Below are 22,443 nucleotides of genomic sequence, written 5' to 3' on the forward strand. Positions count from 1 at the left end.
TGAATTTTTTAATTTCCAAATGGGATTACTGGCATTGCAGATTTGACTTTGAAATGGATCAGCCAAAACCAGAGCAGGCCAACTCAGAGATGAGACATTTAATCAGTGGGTCATGAGGAAAGGTGGCTACTGCCTGGCAGGTTTAATTATAGAATCACATTGTTATTATCACTTGAAATAAGTCATCCCTCAACACAGAGCTGTGTTGGCTAGAGAATGAAGATAGACAGGTTATTCCATAAAAGGTATTTAAATGAGGTTTTAAAAATAGCCAGTCTTTAAATGTCTCTTGTAGAAGTACCCTCCCACCTATTATTTTTTCCTCTCTGATTGTGCTTTGACTGCCTGTATCTCTTCCTTAATGGAACATCTTGACATAAAATGTGCAGACGACATGCATGACTACTAATTGAGGAGGTAGGAAATTGTTTAGACTAGCAAAAAATACTAAGCAGACACTTTTTCACAGAGTAATTTCTAACTTTTAGCAAATAAAGATTCAAGATTTCTAACTTCTAACAGCCTAGCCTGATTTTTAAAACTGAGCAGGAGGAATACTATTGATAGCATAAGCAAGGTAACAACTGAAGAGATAGACCTGATTCCAAAAGAAGGCGAGCATCCATTTAATTCCAGATTCATGCTGGCCTCAGGAATTCACATTTCCCACATTTTGGTGTTCTCCCACCTCCCCCATCGCTGCTGAAGTCTCTGAAAGGCAGGCAGGCCTTACCTTTACGACAGTGACCAGCCCGTCGTTGCTGTTGGGGTCGGTGAGGATGGTGAAGCGGCCGGTGGGGTCCCCCCCGGTCATGCGGTACATGGCGTTCCAGGCCGGCGTGTGCGGCTGGTCCTTATCTGTCACCGTCAGGTTCGCCACGATCACATCCACCCTGTTCTCCGGCACCTCCCCGTAGAACTGCAGAAACCATGGAAACACTCCACCTCAGCTGGGGGAGCATGCATGGGCCACACCAGGCTGAACACTCATCAAAGTGGGGCAGCCCACCTCTCTTCACTGGAGCTCTGATAATTTATCTAAAGAAGTTTACCTGAGACCACCCAGAGAACCAATGGCTTGATTCCCTTGTCAGCTTTTGCCTTTTGGTCAAAAGCAGAACACAGCATGTAAGGGATATATATTCTGCACATATTTTGATTCTGCCTGCCAGTATGGTATTTAATAAGTAATAAATATTTACTGTCTGTGAATATAATGAGAGAAACATAGAAGGGTTATAAATATGCACATCCTTCAGTAACTCCTATCCTGTACTTACAGTCATGGCAGTGAACTCTGGAGGATTGTCATTGACATCTGTCACAGCGATGACAGCAGTTGCTGTGTTTGAAAGACCATATGTTGGGTTTCCTTCCATGTCCGTAGCTTGAATTATTAATGTATATTGTTGTACTTTCTAAAACACAAAATGACAACATAAGTTTTAGACAAAACTAACATTACCATAGGACAGCAGGTGTTCCCAAAAATTGCACTCTGCTAAGCAACGGAGCCTATCACACTGTTTATTCTAGTTAGCATCACCCAAAATGACAGGAGCAAGCGAAGTTTGTGCCACAGGGATACAGCAGCAGGTTGCTTATATTGAACTACTGCTTGAAAGACCATCAAGGTTAGGACAGGCTGACTGCTTCCGACTCTAATAAATCAAACCACTTTAGACAGTTAATGCATGATCACAGGTTTAACAATGCTTTTCAAACGGCGCAAAGAGAGCCAGAGTGCATTTTATACTAAAACAGGGAAAGTCCTCAAAAGCATTTGAGAGCGCTGAGCCAAGGTAGGTTTGTCGGCCAAACGGCCACAAGTGCCAAGGTTTTGTTTCAGCCAAGACTGAGTATAAAACTGCTGCAGCAACTTCTTGTGATCTCTATGGAAACCAAAGACGTTGAGGCCAACAGAGACGAGTAAGGGCACTGGAGAAAGGGGGAGGGAAGAAACAAATGGGCTATTTCCATAAATGTTAAACACCCTGGCTGAGTATGGCAGCCATGGGCCCCTCTCCCCCCACTGCTGCTAACGGCCCTTGAGCCGGGCACTCGCTCCCCCCTCACAGCTGGAGTGGGGCCACCAGGGTCCCTAAGCACCCAAAGTGCCAGGTGGAGACCTGACCTCAGCCTGGTGAGCTGCTTAAAACAACTTAGACAAGGTTCTATTAAAAAAAAAAAACAAAACATAAAGATGTTTTCTGTATAAAGTTGCTGAAAAGTTTATTAGTTTATTTTAACTCATTCCTTTCAAATATTGCGCATGCTCTTTCATTCTTCCAGCTCATTGTCCTTCCTTGCAGGGAAGTGTTACTATCCAGTTCTTCCCAAAAGAAAGGACACAAACACAAGGAGCTGCTATTACTTTGAAACAGCGCTTTCACAAACAGTTTGCTATTACTGGTGAAAACCTTTTGGCAAAATAAAAATAATTCAAAAAGAGCCTATTTTTATGTTTTGGGCTTTTTTTTTCCACTTGGTACACTATTTTCTTCCACTGTCTAAAGAGTGGGGTATATGACAGATTACTTCTCATGGAAACAATTTATAGAATCATGAAACATGCTGAGTTGGAACGGACCCATCAGGATCAGAGAGTCTAACTCCTGACCCTGAGCAGGACACCCCTACAATCACATCATTTATGAAAAGGAATTACAGGTATTGATACAAAAAAATAAGCAAGGGCAGGCAATTCTACTGGTAGTATTTAGCTTTCTTTCAAACTTTGGCCAGACAGTAAGACAGACATGAGAGGTTTAACGGTTTGCACATTTCCAAGCAGCAACAATGAGTCATGGAATAGAAAGTTTTAAAAATAAGCTCTATGGATCTTTATCTCCCACTGAAGATAACTGTTTATGCTCATGCCCTCTTTCACACAGGAACCCTTACAAGACACCCCAAATGTGAATTGCTACATATGCATCCCACAATTCCTTAAAAAAGCAAGAGTAGTTAGTATTAAGTCTACAGAAGTGCAGTATACAGGTTTAATAATGCATAAATATATATACATAGATGTACAGGAATTCTGACTTGGAAAATATACTTGCAAACTGACCTTCAATAGGCTTTAAACATCTTAAAGATTTCCTTCATGACAGCAATAAGAGTAGAAGTCATGAGGGAATCAAAGAAATGCTTTTACCACTTTCATCCAGGAAAAAAAAAATCATACTTTACTTACTGTGAAGCAATAAAATCTAAAGCAGTATTGAAGCAAATCTCACTGCCATATGATTCTATGTTATTGAAACAGCAGGTGCTTCTGATTCATCTGGGTCTTAATACATTGATCCCAAGAAGCAAAATTTCATTAAGGAAAACTCCATTACTATTACAAAGAGACTCAGCTTCCTTATAGTCATCTTACTTAATTCCAACAGAACCAGCACACTAAAAACTTCCCCAGAAAGTGCCCCAAAAGACAGCAAATCAGTGTTTTCGTTTGCCTCCTTGGGTTTTTTTCCCCTCTTCCCAGCAGTCACATAAAGCAGATCAACTGCTGAGAGGGAAATTTCAGAAATCAACAAGCACACAACTTTCCAGGCATGGGGAAATTGGGGGAGGTGGTCTCTTTTTACTGTGGCTTGAGAAGCAGCCAGGAATAAGCCATGGAGCATGTGTCAGCAGCCTGCACAGAGACTTAGCAGCAACACATCTAAAAGCAAACTGGCAGCTCCAAGAAAGAACGCAGACCTCATCAGTTCACATCTTTCCACTTCAACACAGGCCAAATAAAAGAGCCCTTCACTGAATTAACCTCACGTGAGGCAGGAATGTCAGTGTGTAAATTCAAGTACCCTGCCTGCCTTCTTCAGCACTTCCAGCAGCAAGGCAGATGTTTTAATGCTGAAGTGAATTCCACAGCAATAACGGAAGAAATAAGAGCAGCTGGATCTCATGAAACAGCATCTTTTGAGATAACAAATGAAAGATTTCTTCTGCCTTAAGCTGAGTTTCCTTACCTAAGCAAATCTCCTCCTGTGCATGTTAGCACAGATAATGCATTGCGCATGTTAATCTAAAATACCAGCAGATGAGGAATGCTATCAGAGGAACCACTTTTTTTTTTTTTTTTAATGCCTACAACACTTATGCTCCCATAAAAAATGTGCCACATTATTTAAGAATTTAAAATTCTGCCTAGCAGTTTATGATTTTAATTAGAGCTTTATCAGGAGAGACAAGACTTATAGAAAAGAGTGGAAAGGCAGAAGTGGGCAGAGCAGCTGGGGTACAAGGACAACAAGGCACTCCCCGGCCCACTGTCAGAAGGTGATTCAGCTTTGGCTCTCTAGACTCCCAGTCATTTTAATTTAATTGACTTCCACAAAATGACTCAGGAAATGGAGGAAGCAAAGCTTGGGAAGGAAACCATTTTATTTCATATTAGTCTAATTTAATATTTGAATGATTTAACGTTAATCATTAATATCCAACATGTTCAAGAAATGTTTATATATACCCATCTGGGTGTCAGCAGAGTGATCCATCAGGAAAACTGATGGTGAATGACAAGGCTTTTCCAACTGTTAATGTGAGGCTCTAAGCTCCACAGGCAGCTGGTTTCTTCCGAGTTAAATCCCTCCAGTATAGCTAGTCACCAAGTGATAAAACCTCAAGAATTATCGCTATGTCCTTCTGAAAGTTCATCTGTCAAAGATGACCAGGGGAATTTAAAAACAAGGGCAAAGCTGCCCATCATTCTTTTAATTTAATAGGGCAATACTGTAAAGTTCAGGGTTTTCCTTTGCTCAAATCCCTTCTCTTCAAAACTAACTTAAATAGAATGAATGTTAATAAAACCTCAAAAATTAATTGCAATATCTAACAGTCTGTTTAGCTTTTCAAATCTTCTGATTGCCCCTTTCAAACTGAAATGCATCAGAATATTAATAGCAAACACAGAACTTTAGAAAGCATTTTTATTCTCCATTTTAAATAACTATAAACAAGCAGCTAAAAGATGAACAGCAAACCCAGTACTTCGGATTTAATGAGCTAAAATGAGGTTAGTAATACAGAAGTTGAAACAAGATGTATTCAGAAGAGGTTTGTTAGGATTTTATAGCTTGTTTATAAAATAACGCTTATCTCTTGTGAAGTTTTCAAGTGGTTTAAAAGCACAGTTAGTGTGACAGATTTGGAGTTGGGAGGGAAATATTTTTATTCCCAACCTCACAGATGGGTGAATCAGAGCAGAGGATCTGGCACGCTCCTTCTCCAGTGGTGGGCACAGTGAAGAACTGTCTAGACAGGATGCACCTTGCAGATTATTTCTTTTTGCTACTATTATTATTGCATTGCTCTGCCTTAGTGTGTATCTGTTAGATGTATCTGTTTCTTAAGAGCAAACAGGCTTATCGGATAAGATCCTTTCCATGACCCCAGAGAGCCAAGAGTAACTACATGTATGGAACAAAGAGGTCCAAGTTTCATCTCTAATGTAATTTTCTCTCCTCTGAGCTTTTGTACTCTGAGACTAGGAAAACAATTGGTGTCAACAGGGTGAACAGGAGTAAGATAAGACTGAGGAGGGGGAGAAATATATCACAGCATCATGAAATTGTATGAACTAGAAGTGACCTTAAAGATCATATAGTTGCAGACAACCAGCCCTGGGTAGGGACATCTCCAACTACACCAGGTTGCTCAGAATGCCATCCAACCTGGCCTTGAATACTTCCAGGAATGGGGAATACACAACTTCTCTAGGCAACTTGTTCCTTCATCTTACCACCCTCACAGTAAAGAATTTCTTCCTTTTATCTGACCTAAATGCACCTGCTTTCAGTTTATAGTCACCCCCCTTCGTCCTATCTCTATATGCCCTTACTAAAAACCCCTCTCCAGGCTCTCCTCTAGGCCCCATTTGGGTTCTGGAAGGAAGCAATAAGGTCTCCCCAAAGCCTTCTGTTCTCCAGGCTAAACAGCCCCAGCTCTCTCAGCCTATCTACATAAGAGAGGGGCTCCAACCTACTGATGATCTTTATATCCCTCCTCTGGACTTGCTCCAGGCAGGTTCACTTATTTCCTGTGCTGAGAACCCCAGATCCGGATGCAGCACTCCAGGTGGGTTCTCAGAGGAGCAGAACAGAGGAGGAGATTATTGCCCTTGACCTGCTGGCCATGCTGCTTCTGCTGCAGCCCTGGGTATGACAGCCTGCAGGTGCGCATTGTCAGCTCACGTCCAGCTCCTCACTCACCCTCTCATCCACCCACCACCCTGAGCCATAATCTTTGCAATATTAAGTTCAACCCAGCCCACAGGATTACGACCTGCCTTACCTCTCTGTCAAGCCCAGCTGCAACAGTGATAATGTCACCAGTTTCGTTGTTGATTGTAAACATGTTTGGAGAGGGGCTGCTCGGGGCCTGGGACAAGATTCTGTATCTCAGCATCCCGTTCTGGGCATTGGGATCATCAGCATCGATGGCAGTAACAGTCATCACGTAGGTCCCTAGCAGCAGGACAAATAATTGATATTATATAAACAGTTTATACTCAGATTATACAAGATCACTTTACAAGCAGTGGTCAAAGCACATGTTTCTTTTGGTAAAATCTGCACATTCTTTCTTTACTTAAAACAAACTGGCTAAAATCAAGACTCACCAACAGAGTAATTAAAATACATAAGAGGAGATAAAAATACTCTATGTTTATAAAAGACTAGATTTGCTTATAACTGAAGAAGCTACATAAACAATGAAACTCTACAGTTCTGCCACAAATAACATTTCTGTAACAAAAGAACATTTCATGTTTAGATACTTATGTTATTAATTGGGCCAAAGGAAATATACTTATTGTTCAGAATTGGTGAACATACTGATAGTGATGGAAAATCAATATAAATAATACTCTTTCAAAAGTCTTTGAGATAGATCTCAAATGCCAAGTAAACACTGCAAAGTTAGAAAACACATTTCTGGTGCTAACCTTTCATTTTGCACTTCTGACAAATTAAGGAAGTGGTTTCAGCCATAGTGCAAACTTTAGTCTGAGCTGATTAGAATTTTAATGAGATCTGAACAACACTTAGGTTTTCTCAAGAATTCAAATGACACTGATTTCAAATCCCAGTATTTGCAAAGCCTCTGGGAATCAGAACTAGAACTGTATCTAGTGACATTCCAGAAGTCTCTTATACCCTGACCTGTCAACTAAATGAACATCAATGTCCATCATAAAAATAAATGTAAGAACTGTGATGTTATAATTAGGATTTTGAAAACCATAAACCAGAAGTCATATACTTAAAGCCTCCCCTGGTTTTAGTTCATGCACATAGCAATTTTGCCTTTTGGAAATGAATCCCCACATGCTAAAAAGTGCATTAAAAATAGGGTGAAATAAGGAGACAGAGGATCTGAGATTTTGCTCATCACACTAAAGACACCTTTCAAAGTATTACAAGGTCTGAAGGCACTCCCTTCATCACACCTTCAAAATGACACTGTAAGCATGATACTTCGAAATAATACCTCTGCCTCCCAAAAGCCCGCATCTTACCTGGCTTTGATCCTTCAGGGACTGTCCCATTCCAAACCTGGTGTAAGAATTCAGGTCTATTGTCATTCATGTCAATGACATTAATAACAATGTCAATAGGATTTTCCACCTGGTTTCCATTTACATCCACTGCATGTGCTCTCAGCTGCAAAAATATCATTAAAAGTATTAAAATTTTCACAACATACAGGTGCAAATAGATATAATAATAGTGACAGGAAATTTCAGGCCAGACATTTTTAGCTCAGTGTATTTTCTTATCTGCCACTGCTCCCTCATATCTACCTTTTAAATTCCCAAGCGGCTAATGGAACTGATGTTCAGACTTCCAAACTATTCTAATTTAAATTCCCAAGCTGCTAATGGAACTGATGTTCAGACTTCCAAACTATTCTAAGTTGCAGACTTCCTTCTTTGATTTGATGAAAATTATTTTAGATCGTGCAATTTTGATCACTACTAATGCTTTTGTCATATAGAATTCTGGTTTTAATAATGGCTATTAGAAAACATTCCCTAAAAAGGTGGAGATTTAAATGGAAATCTGTGTATTTAGACCAGAGCATGGCCATTGCTAGGGAAAGGAGCAACTTTCTCCTATAGCAGTCCTGCTGATGCCCATCGTGTATATACATACACATACGTATCTTATGGCTACAAAGCTACTAGAAAGCAGCAAGATGGCATTATTGACTCACCACTCTGGTAATGACTCATATTCCTAAATCAGTAAACCCTGAATTGCCAATGTCAAATTCTTAGTTAAAATCTTATGGATGCTAGAGCTGTTGTTTGAGAGCCTTTCACCCACACTTCCCCCCCAGATGCTTCCTGCTGTGTCCTCTGTTTAGGAGCAGCACCCAAAGATCTCCCCAGAACACAAGGCAAGGAGTGTTTTAATCCCCAACTTGCTGGAAAACTCTCTCCAGGAGCTGGGTGATTTCAGCATGGCTTCCCAAAAGCACAGGAAACTTTACATCACAGCCTGCTCTCCCCGTCCTCCTTGCAACTTTCCTTTTCCACTGGTACTGGAATCTGTGGTCTACTTTTTCAATTTCTTTAGAGCAAAGAACATCATTTTCATAAGCTGACAGGCCTAATTTACAATTCTATTAAAATGCTTAGATTTGGCCCTAAAATAAAAATTGGTATGTTATTCTTCCCATCCATTTCTCAAATCACAGCTGCTGCTGCAATTCCAATAGCAGTCACATCCTAATTTAAGTTGCTGAATTAAAAATAAACTTCTGGAAAGTATACAGTTCAGTGGAGACTGTGATCAATGGCCTGTACTTGAAATATAAGCCACAGTACCCATATTTCCATATTTTAAAATTACTTTACCTAAATACATTTAATCACTGTTTACGTATGTTAATGTATTTAAGCTGCTTAAATATAGTAAGAGTTAGCCTTATTAAGTACAATAAATACAAATCTGCTACAAACTCCTCAAATCATATCTCATACAAAACTAAATGCTGGCTGCTCAAGTCATGTTTGAAGCAGATGTTCATCTTCAATTTGATAATCTGATTTGTGGTAAATTAAACTCTTACATGAAAAGAAGCAATCTGCTCCCGGTCTAAAGGCTTTGTGACAGACAGCTGTCCTGAGATGGGGTTGATGATGAAGATGCCTGTGGGAGGCTGGTCAGCTCCTGGGCCAGTCACACTGTACCGCAGAGAAAGGCTTTTATCACGATCAGACCTGATCTGTGTGTCAAAAAAAAGATAAAGTTTACATTAGCTACAAACAAGCTCAGGATGGGACTGCTGCTGAGACAAGCAGCAGCTCTATTTATCTTCTCCTTGCTCCTTAAGATGTATTTGCAAGAATAATCATTCTGGAAATGGTATGGAGTTGGTGTAAAGTCTGAAGTTCTTAACAGCACTCTTCATTAAAAAGTGGTCAAAGGATATTCAGAAATGTAAAATTATTCCTGTTTATCCCTCAAAATAAAAATTATTTGTGTTAAACAAAAACAAGCAAATACTTTAAGCAGAATTGTTTAGATCTTAGAGAAAACATTTAGTATCATAAAATTACACGTGAAATTAAAAGCCTGGTTTGTGTTTTCACTTTTCTCCTACACCTTCTCAGCTCAAAGCTACAGGCTCTCTTCCATGACAAGCCAGCCCTTTAGAAACTTGCTGTTTTTGCTTAAACATCGAACTTGTTTCATATTCCAAGGAAACAACTGAAGGGCAGTGCATCTGTGAGGAGCAGCTGAATCACCAGCGCACACATCAAACAGAACAGAGTGAAGCTGTGTCCTATCAACTTGGGCTAATGTTCTGCCAAGTTCCAACAAATTGATCATGACCAGCCAGTACTGTCGTTGGAAGCCAGCCCAGAGGAGGCTGGATCCTGCTGTGGCTCCTTGCAGTGGCCACTTCTGGGCAGCAGAATCCTGTGGAAGAGCTGCTGTCCTCACCCCATCAGATACAATTTCCTTTGGTCTCCTGCTGCACTCTGCTTCCTGCTCACTCCCACACCATTTCCCAGGCAGAGAACTCTAGTACAGGAGACTGGAAAACTCACGAACCAGCAGAGATACCCCTTAACACACTTACCACCCAAAACAAGGTGTCATCTTCCACCAGTAGAGATGCAAAGGAACAAGTTAAACGCCAGGAAATTAGATGCATCCTAGCATGCAATGCAGAGGCAGCAACAAGAAACCAACCCAAAAGACTCTGATAAATGTCTGGATGATGAACAAGACATCATTTACACAAAACCTCTTCAAGAGCTCTCTGAGGGATACTGAAACCACACTTCTATTAACTTCCTTACCCTAACTAATTCCTGAGGAAAAGGTCCTTTGGAATTTTCTGGTAGGTTGATTGGAGGAATAACCCAGTCTCTCTTCTGCCTCTTCAGAGGGCTGCTGTGCTTGTATTGTTGCCATGGAAATATGATTTCTTCAATTTTCCTTTGGTCCTTTCCCAGGTACAAGATAAAATTAAGCACATGTTAGAAGGAGAATTACTAGCAGACATTATAAAGTAACTCAGGTACAATTACATAATTGACTGAAAGACTGTCCTTTCTCTGTGTTCATCGAACTGTTTTATTTGCATTCACAGTGCAGTTTGAAAATAACCAATATCATTTACAATTTCACTGCCAAACTTTAAGAACCCCTTTTTTCCCCTTATTTAACTAGGAAGGGAAAGGGAATTATAAGCCATTTATAACATGGCACTACTGTGTAAACTATCTGACACTTTCTGAGAAGTAGTTAATATTTTGCAGAATTTAATAGTATGCCTTTATGTATTTCTCATTAGCTAGAGCTTCAGTTCAGGTAATGTGCTACTGCACTCTAAATTTAGATCTGGGTGTGCTATAATGCAATTTGAGTTCCAAGAGAAGTTTAATACATACTGGTAAGGAATGTCTCAAATATTTATGACCCTATTAAATCCCATAGAATTAATGCTGTAATTATTTTAAACCTATGTCAGCCATGATGGATGCAGTAGATGACCCACTTTACACACTGGGCATTAATCTCTGCTGGGTGTCAACATTCCCTTCCTATTCCCTTCTATATCTGCAGTCATTTCATCCTTTGGATGACAGCACACACAGCTAGCTTGCTTAAGGTTGGGAACAGGGTGACAAAAACATCTTCCAAATCTTTTAAAAGAAGAACTTTATTTTAATCTAGGCAACTACATTGAAGAGTATGAACAGACACCAAATGAAGGCCAGATTCTACTCCTCTACATTCTGTTGATGGTAAGGACACCAGAATAGTGTGTGTGGAATAAACAGGGCATGCACTAGCACATCTAAGCATCTGCTCTTTTACAGTGCTTCCATGAACAAAATGACAGTATTTCCATTGTTAAAATCATGCCTTAGCAAATTTAACACAATCACCAAGTAAGCAAACAAATGAGGATTATACAGCAGTGGTCTCCAGTGTGTTCTCAGGAAAAATGTATTGCATAACCACATTACCTACTTTTAACATGATGCTTAAATCTTAAATGTGTACCTATTATAGGTACGTTAATCTATGAATAAATTTTGTTCTTTATCTGTAAACTAAGCACTTCTCCTTCACTAAGGAGAAGGCAAGAAACAGCAGGCAACAGGTCATATGACAGAAAAAGGTAAACAACCTAATATGCTTTTCTAAAGTAAATACATTGCTAATTGCACATTGCTAGGTTTGATTTTTGTTACAGTACATGGTTTATCGTATGGCAGCTTCCAGCAGAGGGAGACTATCTTCCTTACCAAGGAGTGCTGGAATCATGAATAATTTACAGTCTCCAATTTGATTATGACGGGACAAGACAAAGCCAATATTCCATGCCAGAAGTGCTTTCCTACTTACTGCTGTAAATCTACAGTTCCCATCTAATAAATGTGACTGATGCATTCTATCACAGATTTGTTTATTTTGCAGTTATATTTAACTGCTTGAATAAATACTATAATACTTTCAAGCAATTTAAAATAAAGAAATGGCTGTGTGAGACTTAAATTCAGGTATAAATCTCAAGCTATACAAACAAAAAGCTCAAACACAAAGAATCCGATAGAGTTAAATAGGCATGCCTTTTCATGCCTTAGCAAAACTACAGAATAAAAGATGATCACAGTTCCTTCTAAAGCTCCAGCTTTGCATGCACTAGGTGTCCATTAATAAGCTGGTTCATGGAGAGGTGCATGACGGGCAAATTTAAACCCCTGTTTTGATGCCTCTTTGTGGAGATACATTTATACAGGCTGCATTGAGCTCTTGTTTTACCTTTTCTGAAGCCCCTGTGGAGGCTGGTTCAGGGGTTAGCTTCACCCTCATTTGCCATTCTTGCTGGGTTTCTTTGTCTTGAGCAGACACGACAAACTCCGTGGGCTCCGCTGAAAGCTGAAAGCTTCGCTCTGCATAGACCACACCATCCTCACCTACTCTGAAATCTTCTGGCTCACTGCTACCAAAGTGTATTTTTTTGTTTCCATCACAGCTTCGAAACCTCACTGTAAAACAGACATAAAATGACACACACAAAAAAAAAAAAAAATTAAAATGCGGCCCACTTGAACTTACTGTGACACCAAATGCACGAAGAACAAACTCAAAAGCAGAGATGCTTGTTGCTGCTACTATCACATGCAGTTACAAGGCAGAACTTGTACTTCACCAGTCAGTCCATAACAATGATATTCTTCTGTGGACTGCTAGGCTGAGATTTTAACCCTAGACAGGAACAGCCTCCTGCCTACAAATTTACCTCACCACCAGCAAGAAAACCAACTCCTTCCATGTCCTATGGTACACTTCAGTCAGTTGCTAGTTGGGTTTGCATCTCAAGCTTCCCAAAGATCCAGTCAAGCTAAGTCATTAAAATGCTCAAAAAATTTCATTACACTGTAACCATAACTGCAAACACAATTGTGTTTCCAGCACGCTCTCTCTGCCAGTGGGGGTAAGGCAGAAACCCTGAAATATTTTAAAAATATTAAATTATGCACCCACATCAGCCTGTGATTCAGCTGTGCCATCTCAGGAAGATTTCTTATGAGCTCTGGGACTGAGTTTCCATGTCCCTCATTGACAAGATGGAGGAGTCAGTAAATGCCTCACAGAGAAAACGTAAGTTAACGACCTTGAGATTTTCTTTTGGTTTGGGTTTTTGTGTTTGCTTGTTTGGGGTTTTGGGTTGTTTTTGTTTTTTTTTGTTAAAGCTATGTTCTGTACCACACATGTCCCTTTATCTACTCAGGGATTACCTATTCTTGTTGAATTCCCTCCTCTCTCCTTCCTTTTGTTGTGTCTGAAAGACACACACTGGAACAATAAGTCAGTAAAATCAAATGTAAAGGTAATGATGTGTTGTCCACAAAACAGAACTGCTAACAAGTTACTGCCTTCTCTACCCAATTCTTTTCACCATCAGTTATCTTCTGGGTTACTGCAAATAATAGTAAACAAAAAAATGAAAGTGTGCTTTTATAACCAATGATCACTCTTTAATGTTTCCAAAGCATTATGAAATATTTTGGTTGCATGGGCAATAGAAGTGCAAAATACCATTATTAAGGTTGTGCTGAAATCCACATAGTGAAGATGAAGATGAAATGAGGCTTTATGCCTCATTTCAGCTATTGCACTTTTTATATTGTGCTAAACCATGCAAAAACTATTTAGCTTCAAAACCTAAAGGTCCCTCTCAAGAAAAATCACTACTAAATGTCATGCATCATATGCTTTCTTCTGTAATGCACTGTTTTCAGGAAGGTACTAAGAAGAATCATACTTTTTTGTATTTGAACTTCAAGGACCAGGCTGATGTTCAGATGACAGACTAAATTTCTTTCCTTATTGCACCCTTCCAGTTATCCAGAATCCCCCATTTGCCCTCTCCTGACAGAAAAGAGTCCATTTAGAGTATTTTTAAAGAGTCCAAAAGAGTATTTTATAAGAGTCCATCAGATAAAAAAGGAGACAAAGCACAGCACTACTCTAAATAAATGATGCAGCATCAACCTTCTTAACTGTAATCTTGCTGAACTGAGCAGGGAATACTGCTCTTTCCAGAGAGATCCATGAGTTTGAAGGTCCTTTCCTGTGAAAAGACAGCCTCCCCTTGGGGAGAAGAGCATGCCATGTCCACAAAGCACTGATCCTGAAAGAACAAATCTCCCTGGGTAAAAGGCTGAAGCCTCACCAGCAGGGCTGCTCCTGTGATCATCCTTGGAGAGGTTGCCTCTGGTCTTCCTCACAAGCCAAGAGAGTGGTTTTCTAAAACTCTAGTAAATACTCAGCCTCTAGTGTAAGCTTTCATATATTTAAGAATTCCTATGGATCCTCAAGTCCATCCTACCTGCTTTATCAGGTTCAATGACTTCCTTCCCTATAATCTACAGGCTACAGATCTGCAGAATTTGGAGATGTCAGATCCTCTGTTTTGCAGGTAACAAGGGAGGAGAACAATGGCAGGCAGAAGTTCCAGTTCCCAGATGTTAACCATTCCACTGACCCCCTGATTTTTCCAACATGGGCCTTGCAGCCTGAGTCAGCTCACTGCAACACGAGGTTGAAATGCTGCAGCCAAATGAGAACATGCATGACTCTAAGCCAAGAATATAAAGCTAATACTTAAAGCAACTACTCCAGTATGTAGAAATTATCACCGTCCTAATTCTGTAATTCTTGCCCAGCACAGAAATAAAAAGATGTCCAAGAACAGTTTACTGCAAAGTCACTACATTTAACAGTAAAAGAATTTAATGCCTAATTAACGGACTATTAAATAGTGCTATTTGTACTTGGTTACAGAGGCACAAGTACAGACCCCAAGCATGGAGGAAGCTGGGCATCCTTAAAATGCCACCACTGTTCCCAAACAAACCTCCCAGAAACAGTTCACATAAGTAAAAAAAAAAAAAAAAAACAAAAAAAACCAAAAAAACACCAGCCAGCAACATAACCCATAGCTCTGTGCCTCTGCTAACCTCTCATCTCATCTCAGCTACAACTGCTCTCAAAATCTGCTTTTCAAAAACATGTCTTGACCAAAAGGACAAACAGTTCTAGAGCCAGCTCTATCTCTGGTTCTTCTCAGACTTACTTCTGAAAAGCACAAGAATGGGAAAGAGAATGAAGATTAATCTAAACTTTGATCATTACTGTTTCTCAAAAAGGTGAAAGCTAAAATGAATATTAGTCATTATGGTCTGAAAGACCAAGATACCACAACAATATTTTATAAAAATATTTCCTAACTATTGCACAGTAACAGAATATATATTCCTATTTTAGATATTCAAATTCATAAAGAAGATTTCTTTTCCCCCATCTCCTTACATACAGACTCCAGCAGCACAAAAATAAAACAAAAAAAAACCACCCTGCTAGCCACTTCATTGATATTCTTCCCCCAGGCGACTGTATTATGAAATTCAATGAAAATCCCTTCCTCTGACAGTATCCTGGTAAAAACATATAAAATTGTCAATGTGAGAATTATTCTCCCTTTGCAAGGAGCACACATTAACGAATTATAGTCAAGTATAACCATCTATAATTAAATTCCCTTGACAGAGTACAGGTTGTGCAGTAGCTACTCTCCCCCCAAACACATGGCTATCAGTCTTGTAAATTCGATTTAGATCACTTTGCTTCATTTTTCAGTGTTCAACTAGTATGAACAAAGAGTGATTTCTGACAGTAGGTTTTCAGGCAAAGACTTTTTTTTTTTTTTGCAAAAATGCTACAGGAAATATTTTTTTTTGTTTTACTGTGAATAATAACTGCTTATGCAACCATGTTCTTTCCTAAAAATCACAGGAAAGGGAGGCATACTTTCCACAAATCACTTTATGTTGACAGATCAATCAGATTTTTTTTCTACTTAAAAAAAAGATTAACTAGATATCATCTGTAGAATCTTAGTTATTTAATATTCAATAGAAAGAGTAATCAAGTATCTGATTTTATTGCTTTTTCATAACACTCTGCATAAATGATCAGATAAGAGTAACATAATCTGTAAAAATAACTCATGGATTTTTGAGTATCCTGTGCATCTTCTGAAAGTATTTGCTTTTTAGAAGTATATTATTTGAAAGCCCTGGGAAGTATTCAATCAAACTCAAAGATAACTGTTTCAATTTTAGAGAATACTTTTGGTCATATAAAAGTGGTAATATGCAACATGGGAGTAAATGCACTCAGTTCTCAGGCTCACAATAGGGTTTTGCACAAGGGTTTACAAATGTAGGGTCTTTAAACAGAAGAAAAATTGTATTTAGTATTAGCTTATGACTATTATTAAATATTATACCCTAAGACAAAAGACCATTAATTTCCTAATTTGAGTCTTTTCTTGTCTTAAAAACAAGGCAAGTATATTCTATTAAGTAAAGAATAGAAGAGGACCTCTGAGACTACAACATTGTAAAATGAAAGTCTACAGCTCCATGATATTAAAGGAAGCTTTCAGTTTAACACTCTTTCATGGAAGTAATTACAACATGTGCATACAGGTGTAGTGTACAAAACATTAAGAAGTAGACATGCAAATTCATTTAAAGTGCACTAGAGATCACCACCACTCACTCCTGCTCAGGTCTAATGAGATGAATGATTCATAGTATCTATAAAATACAGCTGCTCATGTTGGTTTGCACTCTTTGCCAACCGGCTTCTGCTCTTTTTGTCCTAGGAAAATAATATCAGAATTGCTTGATCCAAACAAGGACTGAGCAAAAAAACTGCTGTTCATAATATAGCCCACTGTAAAATATTTCATGAACATATATATTCATGTGCAACATAGAATATTAATACAGAATTTTCATTACTCATTTTGATCGTGAGACTGAGTTTGCCATCTGGATTTTCTGCACTTAGAAAACAATTCAATTCACATCCACATAACATCCACATGCATACAAGCACGTTAGTGTGTTTCCTTCTGTAAATTTGTTGGAATGCTACTCCTCTTGAATGCTCTTCTCAATGCCTAAGCAGCAACCTCAAGGCAAAGGCTCATTTAGCAGACCTCATGGAAAGTTGCAACAAATGCCAAGTGCTTATAACACGTACTTCAGCTATACAGTTAAGAGCGAGCATCATAAAACAGAAAACCTATAGCTATTTAATCCACTTGGGATCGTTTTTGCAACAGACAAAATAAACAGAATAAGAAAGTATCTTAGGTACAACTACCTACTAGATACCACTTTTACCTTTGACAGATGGAGAAACTATATGGAAAAATTCTGCTTGAACTGTCTAGCCATCTGCATATTAAATATCTGAACACTCTCCAAGAACACTGTGTATTAAACAAGTCTTTACTTCTCAGAGAGAGTAGCAGGAGAAAACTACAAGAGAAACCCCATATAATGCCCCCCCCCCCCACTTTATAAATTAGTAATTTATTCATACTGGTTACTTCTGTATCTGTAAGATGATCTGTTAGTCCTACTGGCACAGTGCACATGCTCATATTTCAGTTCATGGCTTGTTGGAGTGGCATGTGTAATGCCCATGAGACATCCTTTACTATAATTATAGATGACCTTCAAAAGAACTGGGTTTTTGACATCCTGGCAAACTGTTATAATCACAAAGAACTAAAATACATTCTAACTTGCCTTTTCCATCACCACCCTTAAATTTAGTCTGGTTTTAGAACTTCCTGAAACCATCTTGAAATCTTATTAAACATTATTTAATATCTGATTTTCTGATATATGGGTTGTCTACATCAGCCAGAAAAATGTTGTTTGCATCTGCAAACTGAGAGTATTAGCTACGGAAATTACTGAGTCAAAATAAAGATGAAATATAATCAGGTTATTTTAGGCAATGGCATTTCCCTACCTGTATTGTAATTCCATTTGTCATTATATCCTTTAGAGATATTTCCATACACCAGCATTGTTTCTAAATTTCTTCTAGTCTTTTTTCCTAATCCCTTTTTCTTCTCTGCTTTTACATTTATGACCTGTAGTTTATCCCATACTCCAGACCATCCAACAATCTCAAAGCACCACTCATTTTGAGCCTTGCTGGAGTAACCGAGCCGTGACACTTGAAAAGAAAGCTGGCTGTCAAAAGACAGCTACTTACCAAAGCCTGCTAATTCAATAATTGCTTTTGAAGACCTGTGCCTTGTGCTGAGCCCTGTGTTCTGCCACCCCAGCCCACCTGGAGTAGAGGGCTGCTTCAGCAGGTCATGCAAGCCCAACTGGAGTTTTGCCACTTACTGAGGGCCAAATACAGCCCATTTGCTTCTAAATCCTATTTACACTTGTCTTCAACATCTCTACAGTCTGGTTCCATAGGCAAGTCTGGTTATGAGGCTCTCAAGCAGTGAACAAATGTCAAATCAGGTGGTTTCAACTGAGGTGAAACAGGATGTATGCATTCAAGCTATTTACCAACCTTAGTTGTTTCATGATCTGACTAATAGCAGCTCAACTTCCCACTTTTCCACGCTGAACTGTTTGCTAATTGTCTATTCAGTTAGGAAAACAATAATTAAAAGGAAAGGTGATTTGCAAGAATTAGGTTTAATTAATACTGTACACTTTTTTCATTAATTGAAAGCAGTTTGAGTGATCTGCAGCAAGCATTAGGTAAAACCTAGTACTGATATATGACTTTACTCTGGAGAAACAGTATGTTAAGTAGTCTACTGTTCAAAAACCCTAATTTTTTATAAAAGTTGTATGTTATGCTGGTAAAAGTAATTTGTACTGGTTACCACAACTATGACTCAGTGCAATTCTCTCTCCTGCCCCAGTCCTGAGACTGCTAGTTCTAAATAGATAAATATGTAAGTTTCCTAAAATAACATACTTCCAAAGCAATCTGGCAGTCTACATGACAGAAGAACACTGGACATAAATCTCCCTCTCCCTATTTCTGCAACATATTCTTTTTCATTCCTAATTTGCACAATTACTGTGAAAGTTTTTCTTTTAAAGTCTTTTGGTTGTAAGGTACAACTGGGAAATATTAAAGCTCCTTCCTACATTCATGAGGCCTTATGAACCCTAATGCCTCCTTATGAGCCCTAATAATTCAAACATTAAGGTCTATTTTCAAACTATTTTCTTTCACAGGTAGCTATCACCAGACTGCCTAATTCTTGCATTCACAGGGAAAGACTCACACAGTTCTTTAATAAAATGCCATCGAGTTTCCAGTTCCCATAATCCTCTTTGTTTACAGAACAAAGTCGTAACAGGCATGCCAGAATGAAAATGGGGATAATGTTCTTTCTATTCGATAGAAATCCTCTGCAGCTTTTCAGTACAGGAATACCAGCCATCAGCAAAACACAGGACTGGTATCTCAAACAGAGTCCAAATTATATCTGATTCACTGACCCTTTTCAGTCTTTGCCTCTACCACTCACTGGCACAAAGATCTGTGCTTTTCACATCCCTTTTGTCTTTATTTTAGAAAAAGTAAAATGTAGAAAAAGAGAATAATCATCTTCAAGAAGGAAAGTACTTGTATTTCGACAACTGCTTTTGTTTTAAAACACAAAAAGGTTTCTTTCCATTTTCTTCCATTCTGTATTACGGCAGTTTCACTATAGATGAGCCTATAGGCCCCTGCAGAGTTGTGCACCAGCTTTTTTCTAAATGATGCTAGCTGAAAGAAAACTCAGTAATAAATGTCATTTCTGTACTCTGGAGTATGCAATGCACCTTTAATACTTTCCCAAGCAAACCATTCTACACAGTAATAAAAAGAAGGATTAAACACTAATCTCTTATACCCATAATGCATCAACCGACTACACCTGCTAAAATCCAATTTGGTAATTAAAAAATGTATCTACAGAACAGTCAAACCAGGAGACTAAAGGGAAAGTACTGTCTCTGCAGATAGCTAGCAGAAAATGGTTTCAAAATTGAGGCACTTAACACAAACCTATTTTTACCTCTATTCGTTTTTATGTGACCTTAAGCAGCGTAAGAAACAAATACCTACAATTACAGTGCAGCAATTAAAGGGCAGTTTTTGTGCTACAGTAATGACTTAAATATCTAGTAAAAAACTGGATAAGCTGCTTTTCCTTTTATTCTATCTTTAGAAAATGCCAAAAAAGTTAGCTCTTTTTTTTCCCCTTTTCTCTCACTAGCAATAAGGAAAGTAAGAACAGAGAATAGATGCTTTTATATGTTCTCTATGCTAACTGTTCTTGGCCTGAAGTCCTTTTAGGCTTCAGGTTTCAGGGTTTTTTTTTTCCTCCTCTCTCAGGGTTTTTTTAGCTCTCCTCTCTTTCTTCTTCATTGTTCCTTCTCCCTGCCTTTCCAGGTGTTCTGTTTTCCAGTTTAAAGAACCTTACTTTATTCCCTGATGCTCCCATTTTTCCTGTCCCCTCTTTCACCTGTGCTCCTGACAGAGGTGCTGAGGCATCAGAGCATTGCTAATTTCAGGCTGCAGCTCAGGCTTGGAGCACACCTAGGCAGAAAGATCATGGGAGGCTGTCTTTACAAAAATAAACCAATTAACTAACAAACTAAATATCCAGGCACCCACAGTTTCTGTAAAAAGCCAGAACTTGCTGAAATATCAAATGGGTGCCTACTTACAAATGAGCTGATAATCTATTTTATAAATTTAATCAGTCAGCAGCTTTGAACAGTGGCTTAAGCCTCCGCACTAAAAGGGGTTTAGGAACAACAGAACATAGGAGAGAAGCATATATCACTTTTAGACAATGTGTCACTTCTTACTGTGAAAAGAAATACAACACTGTGAAAAGAAATACAACAAAATAAAATTAGGGATTTTTTCTAATTAAATTACAGGACTGCTCAGGCAGAAGTGAGTGTTGTACTTGAAATGCATTGCATCAAACAAAAATTCCCAGCACTGACAAATTGGCAGCACTCCTCTCAACAATCCATTAAAAAAAAACAAGTCTTGAAGCAGATGTGGGAACGCTTACCATTTTGTATTCTGCTGCACACCCCAGGATACCACCTGTTTCTAGAGATCACATCTGGCAGTCCCTCCCATGCGGCTATGGATGCTTCAAGGGGAAAGGGGACGACCCTCCCTAAACCCTCCTTTCAGCTTCACAAACCAGCACACATTTGAATGCAATGACCCTCCACAAACACCAATACAGATTTTCCTCTGCTTCCTTCCTTCCTCTGTCTGGTCTGCCCAACACTGGTGGCTTTTGTCACTCTCCCACATGTCACTCCTCTGGGCATACTATGGTCTAATTTTCCAAAGCTGCAATTATTCTTTATGGCTTTTAAAAGGTCCTTAGTCATACTCTAGTTACTGTGACAGCTCTGTGCACTGCTTCTTTGCTAAAAGATGAAAGCTGTTATCCTCTGGGGGGAACCTGGAGAACCTCTCAGCCACAGGACATGGACACAACTGCAGCAGCATCCCCACAGCAAAGAGCTTGTCTGCATTTTGCTGTGCATGCCTGATCTCAAAGCAGAACCCCCCTGTAACACAGGGATGCTCATTTCCTTAGCAAATGGATAATGCTGAAAAAATACCCTGCTTGAACACTGTGCTTTTGTATTAAACAAGGGGAAGAAATCTGCCAGTTGCCAAAGGGGGTGGAAGAGACAGCAGACACAGCCCAGCAGTATTTACACTGATGTGGTTAGATAGCAATAAAAACCATAAATCCCACGGATTATAGTATCACTGGATCATGTCCAGTAGGCCTCAGGCAGAAAACTAGTTGGCTTAATAGTATCTAGTCAGACCTCAGGTTTTCATCATTATTATTCTTAAACAGAGATATCTGACCTTAAAATTCTGAAAAAGCTTTTGGTGACTGGTGCAGGCTAGAACAGAGTATTTCCCAGCCAGGCCACAGTAGTGCTGCCCATAACAGAGCAGAGGACTCAAAAAGTTGCATGTCCATCTGTGGAGGGATAGAATGTAAGAAAATAAAGATAGTGCAGAAGGTAATCTCACACCTGAGGAGTTGCAGCTGCACTAATCACCAAAGATTAGGCTGCCCTTAACAGGCCACAGCTGTGTCCAATGAGGATGAGTGCTATCAAAGAGTGGGTTAGCTGGGTGAGGAGAGAGTTGGGAGTTTTTTTGGCTGTGCTGCGAAGAAGGAGGAGTCAATGCTGTTATGAGCTGCCTATGAGAACTCACCAAGAAGCTATGGAACTTTTGCAATAAGATGTCAGCATCTATCATATTATGAGGGAGTACCTGTGGGTGAAAGTAACCCCTAAATGGGTATTCACTCCCTCTGTGTGCTGCTTTCAACATTTAAAATAACTAAGGTGACATGCTAATTAACTGATTACCATTAAAGAGGGGGAAATACCAAGGGAACTATCAAGAAGATGCCTGATTTCACATATTTTAAGATTATTATTTAGGTTGTTCACAGATCTTGTTATAGCATCTCTCTGAATATGCC

General features: G+C 39.1%; 1 protein-coding gene across 1 annotated transcript in view; it reads right to left on the reverse strand.

The window, feature by feature from the left end:
- CDH2 (cadherin 2) overlaps positions 1 to 22,443 on the reverse strand; it is a 116,182-nt gene that overhangs the window by 25,846 nt on the left and 67,893 nt on the right. Inside the window, exons 3-9 of the mRNA XM_005479260.4 lie at positions 12,306 to 12,532; positions 10,331 to 10,477; positions 9,091 to 9,246; positions 7,532 to 7,676; positions 6,304 to 6,476; positions 1,281 to 1,418; positions 734 to 919 (exon numbers count right to left, since the gene is read on the reverse strand). Coding sequence (XP_005479317.2) covers positions 734 to 919; positions 1,281 to 1,418; positions 6,304 to 6,476; positions 7,532 to 7,676; positions 9,091 to 9,246; positions 10,331 to 10,477; positions 12,306 to 12,532 — 1,172 coding nt within the window. The remainder of the gene's footprint in view (positions 1 to 733; positions 920 to 1,280; positions 1,419 to 6,303; positions 6,477 to 7,531; positions 7,677 to 9,090; positions 9,247 to 10,330; positions 10,478 to 12,305; positions 12,533 to 22,443) is intronic.

The sequence above is a fragment of the Zonotrichia albicollis genome, chromosome 1 (assembly GCF_047830755.1).
Source record: "Zonotrichia albicollis isolate bZonAlb1 chromosome 1, bZonAlb1.hap1, whole genome shotgun sequence".
Lineage (NCBI taxonomy): Eukaryota > Metazoa > Chordata > Aves > Passeriformes > Passerellidae > Zonotrichia > Zonotrichia albicollis.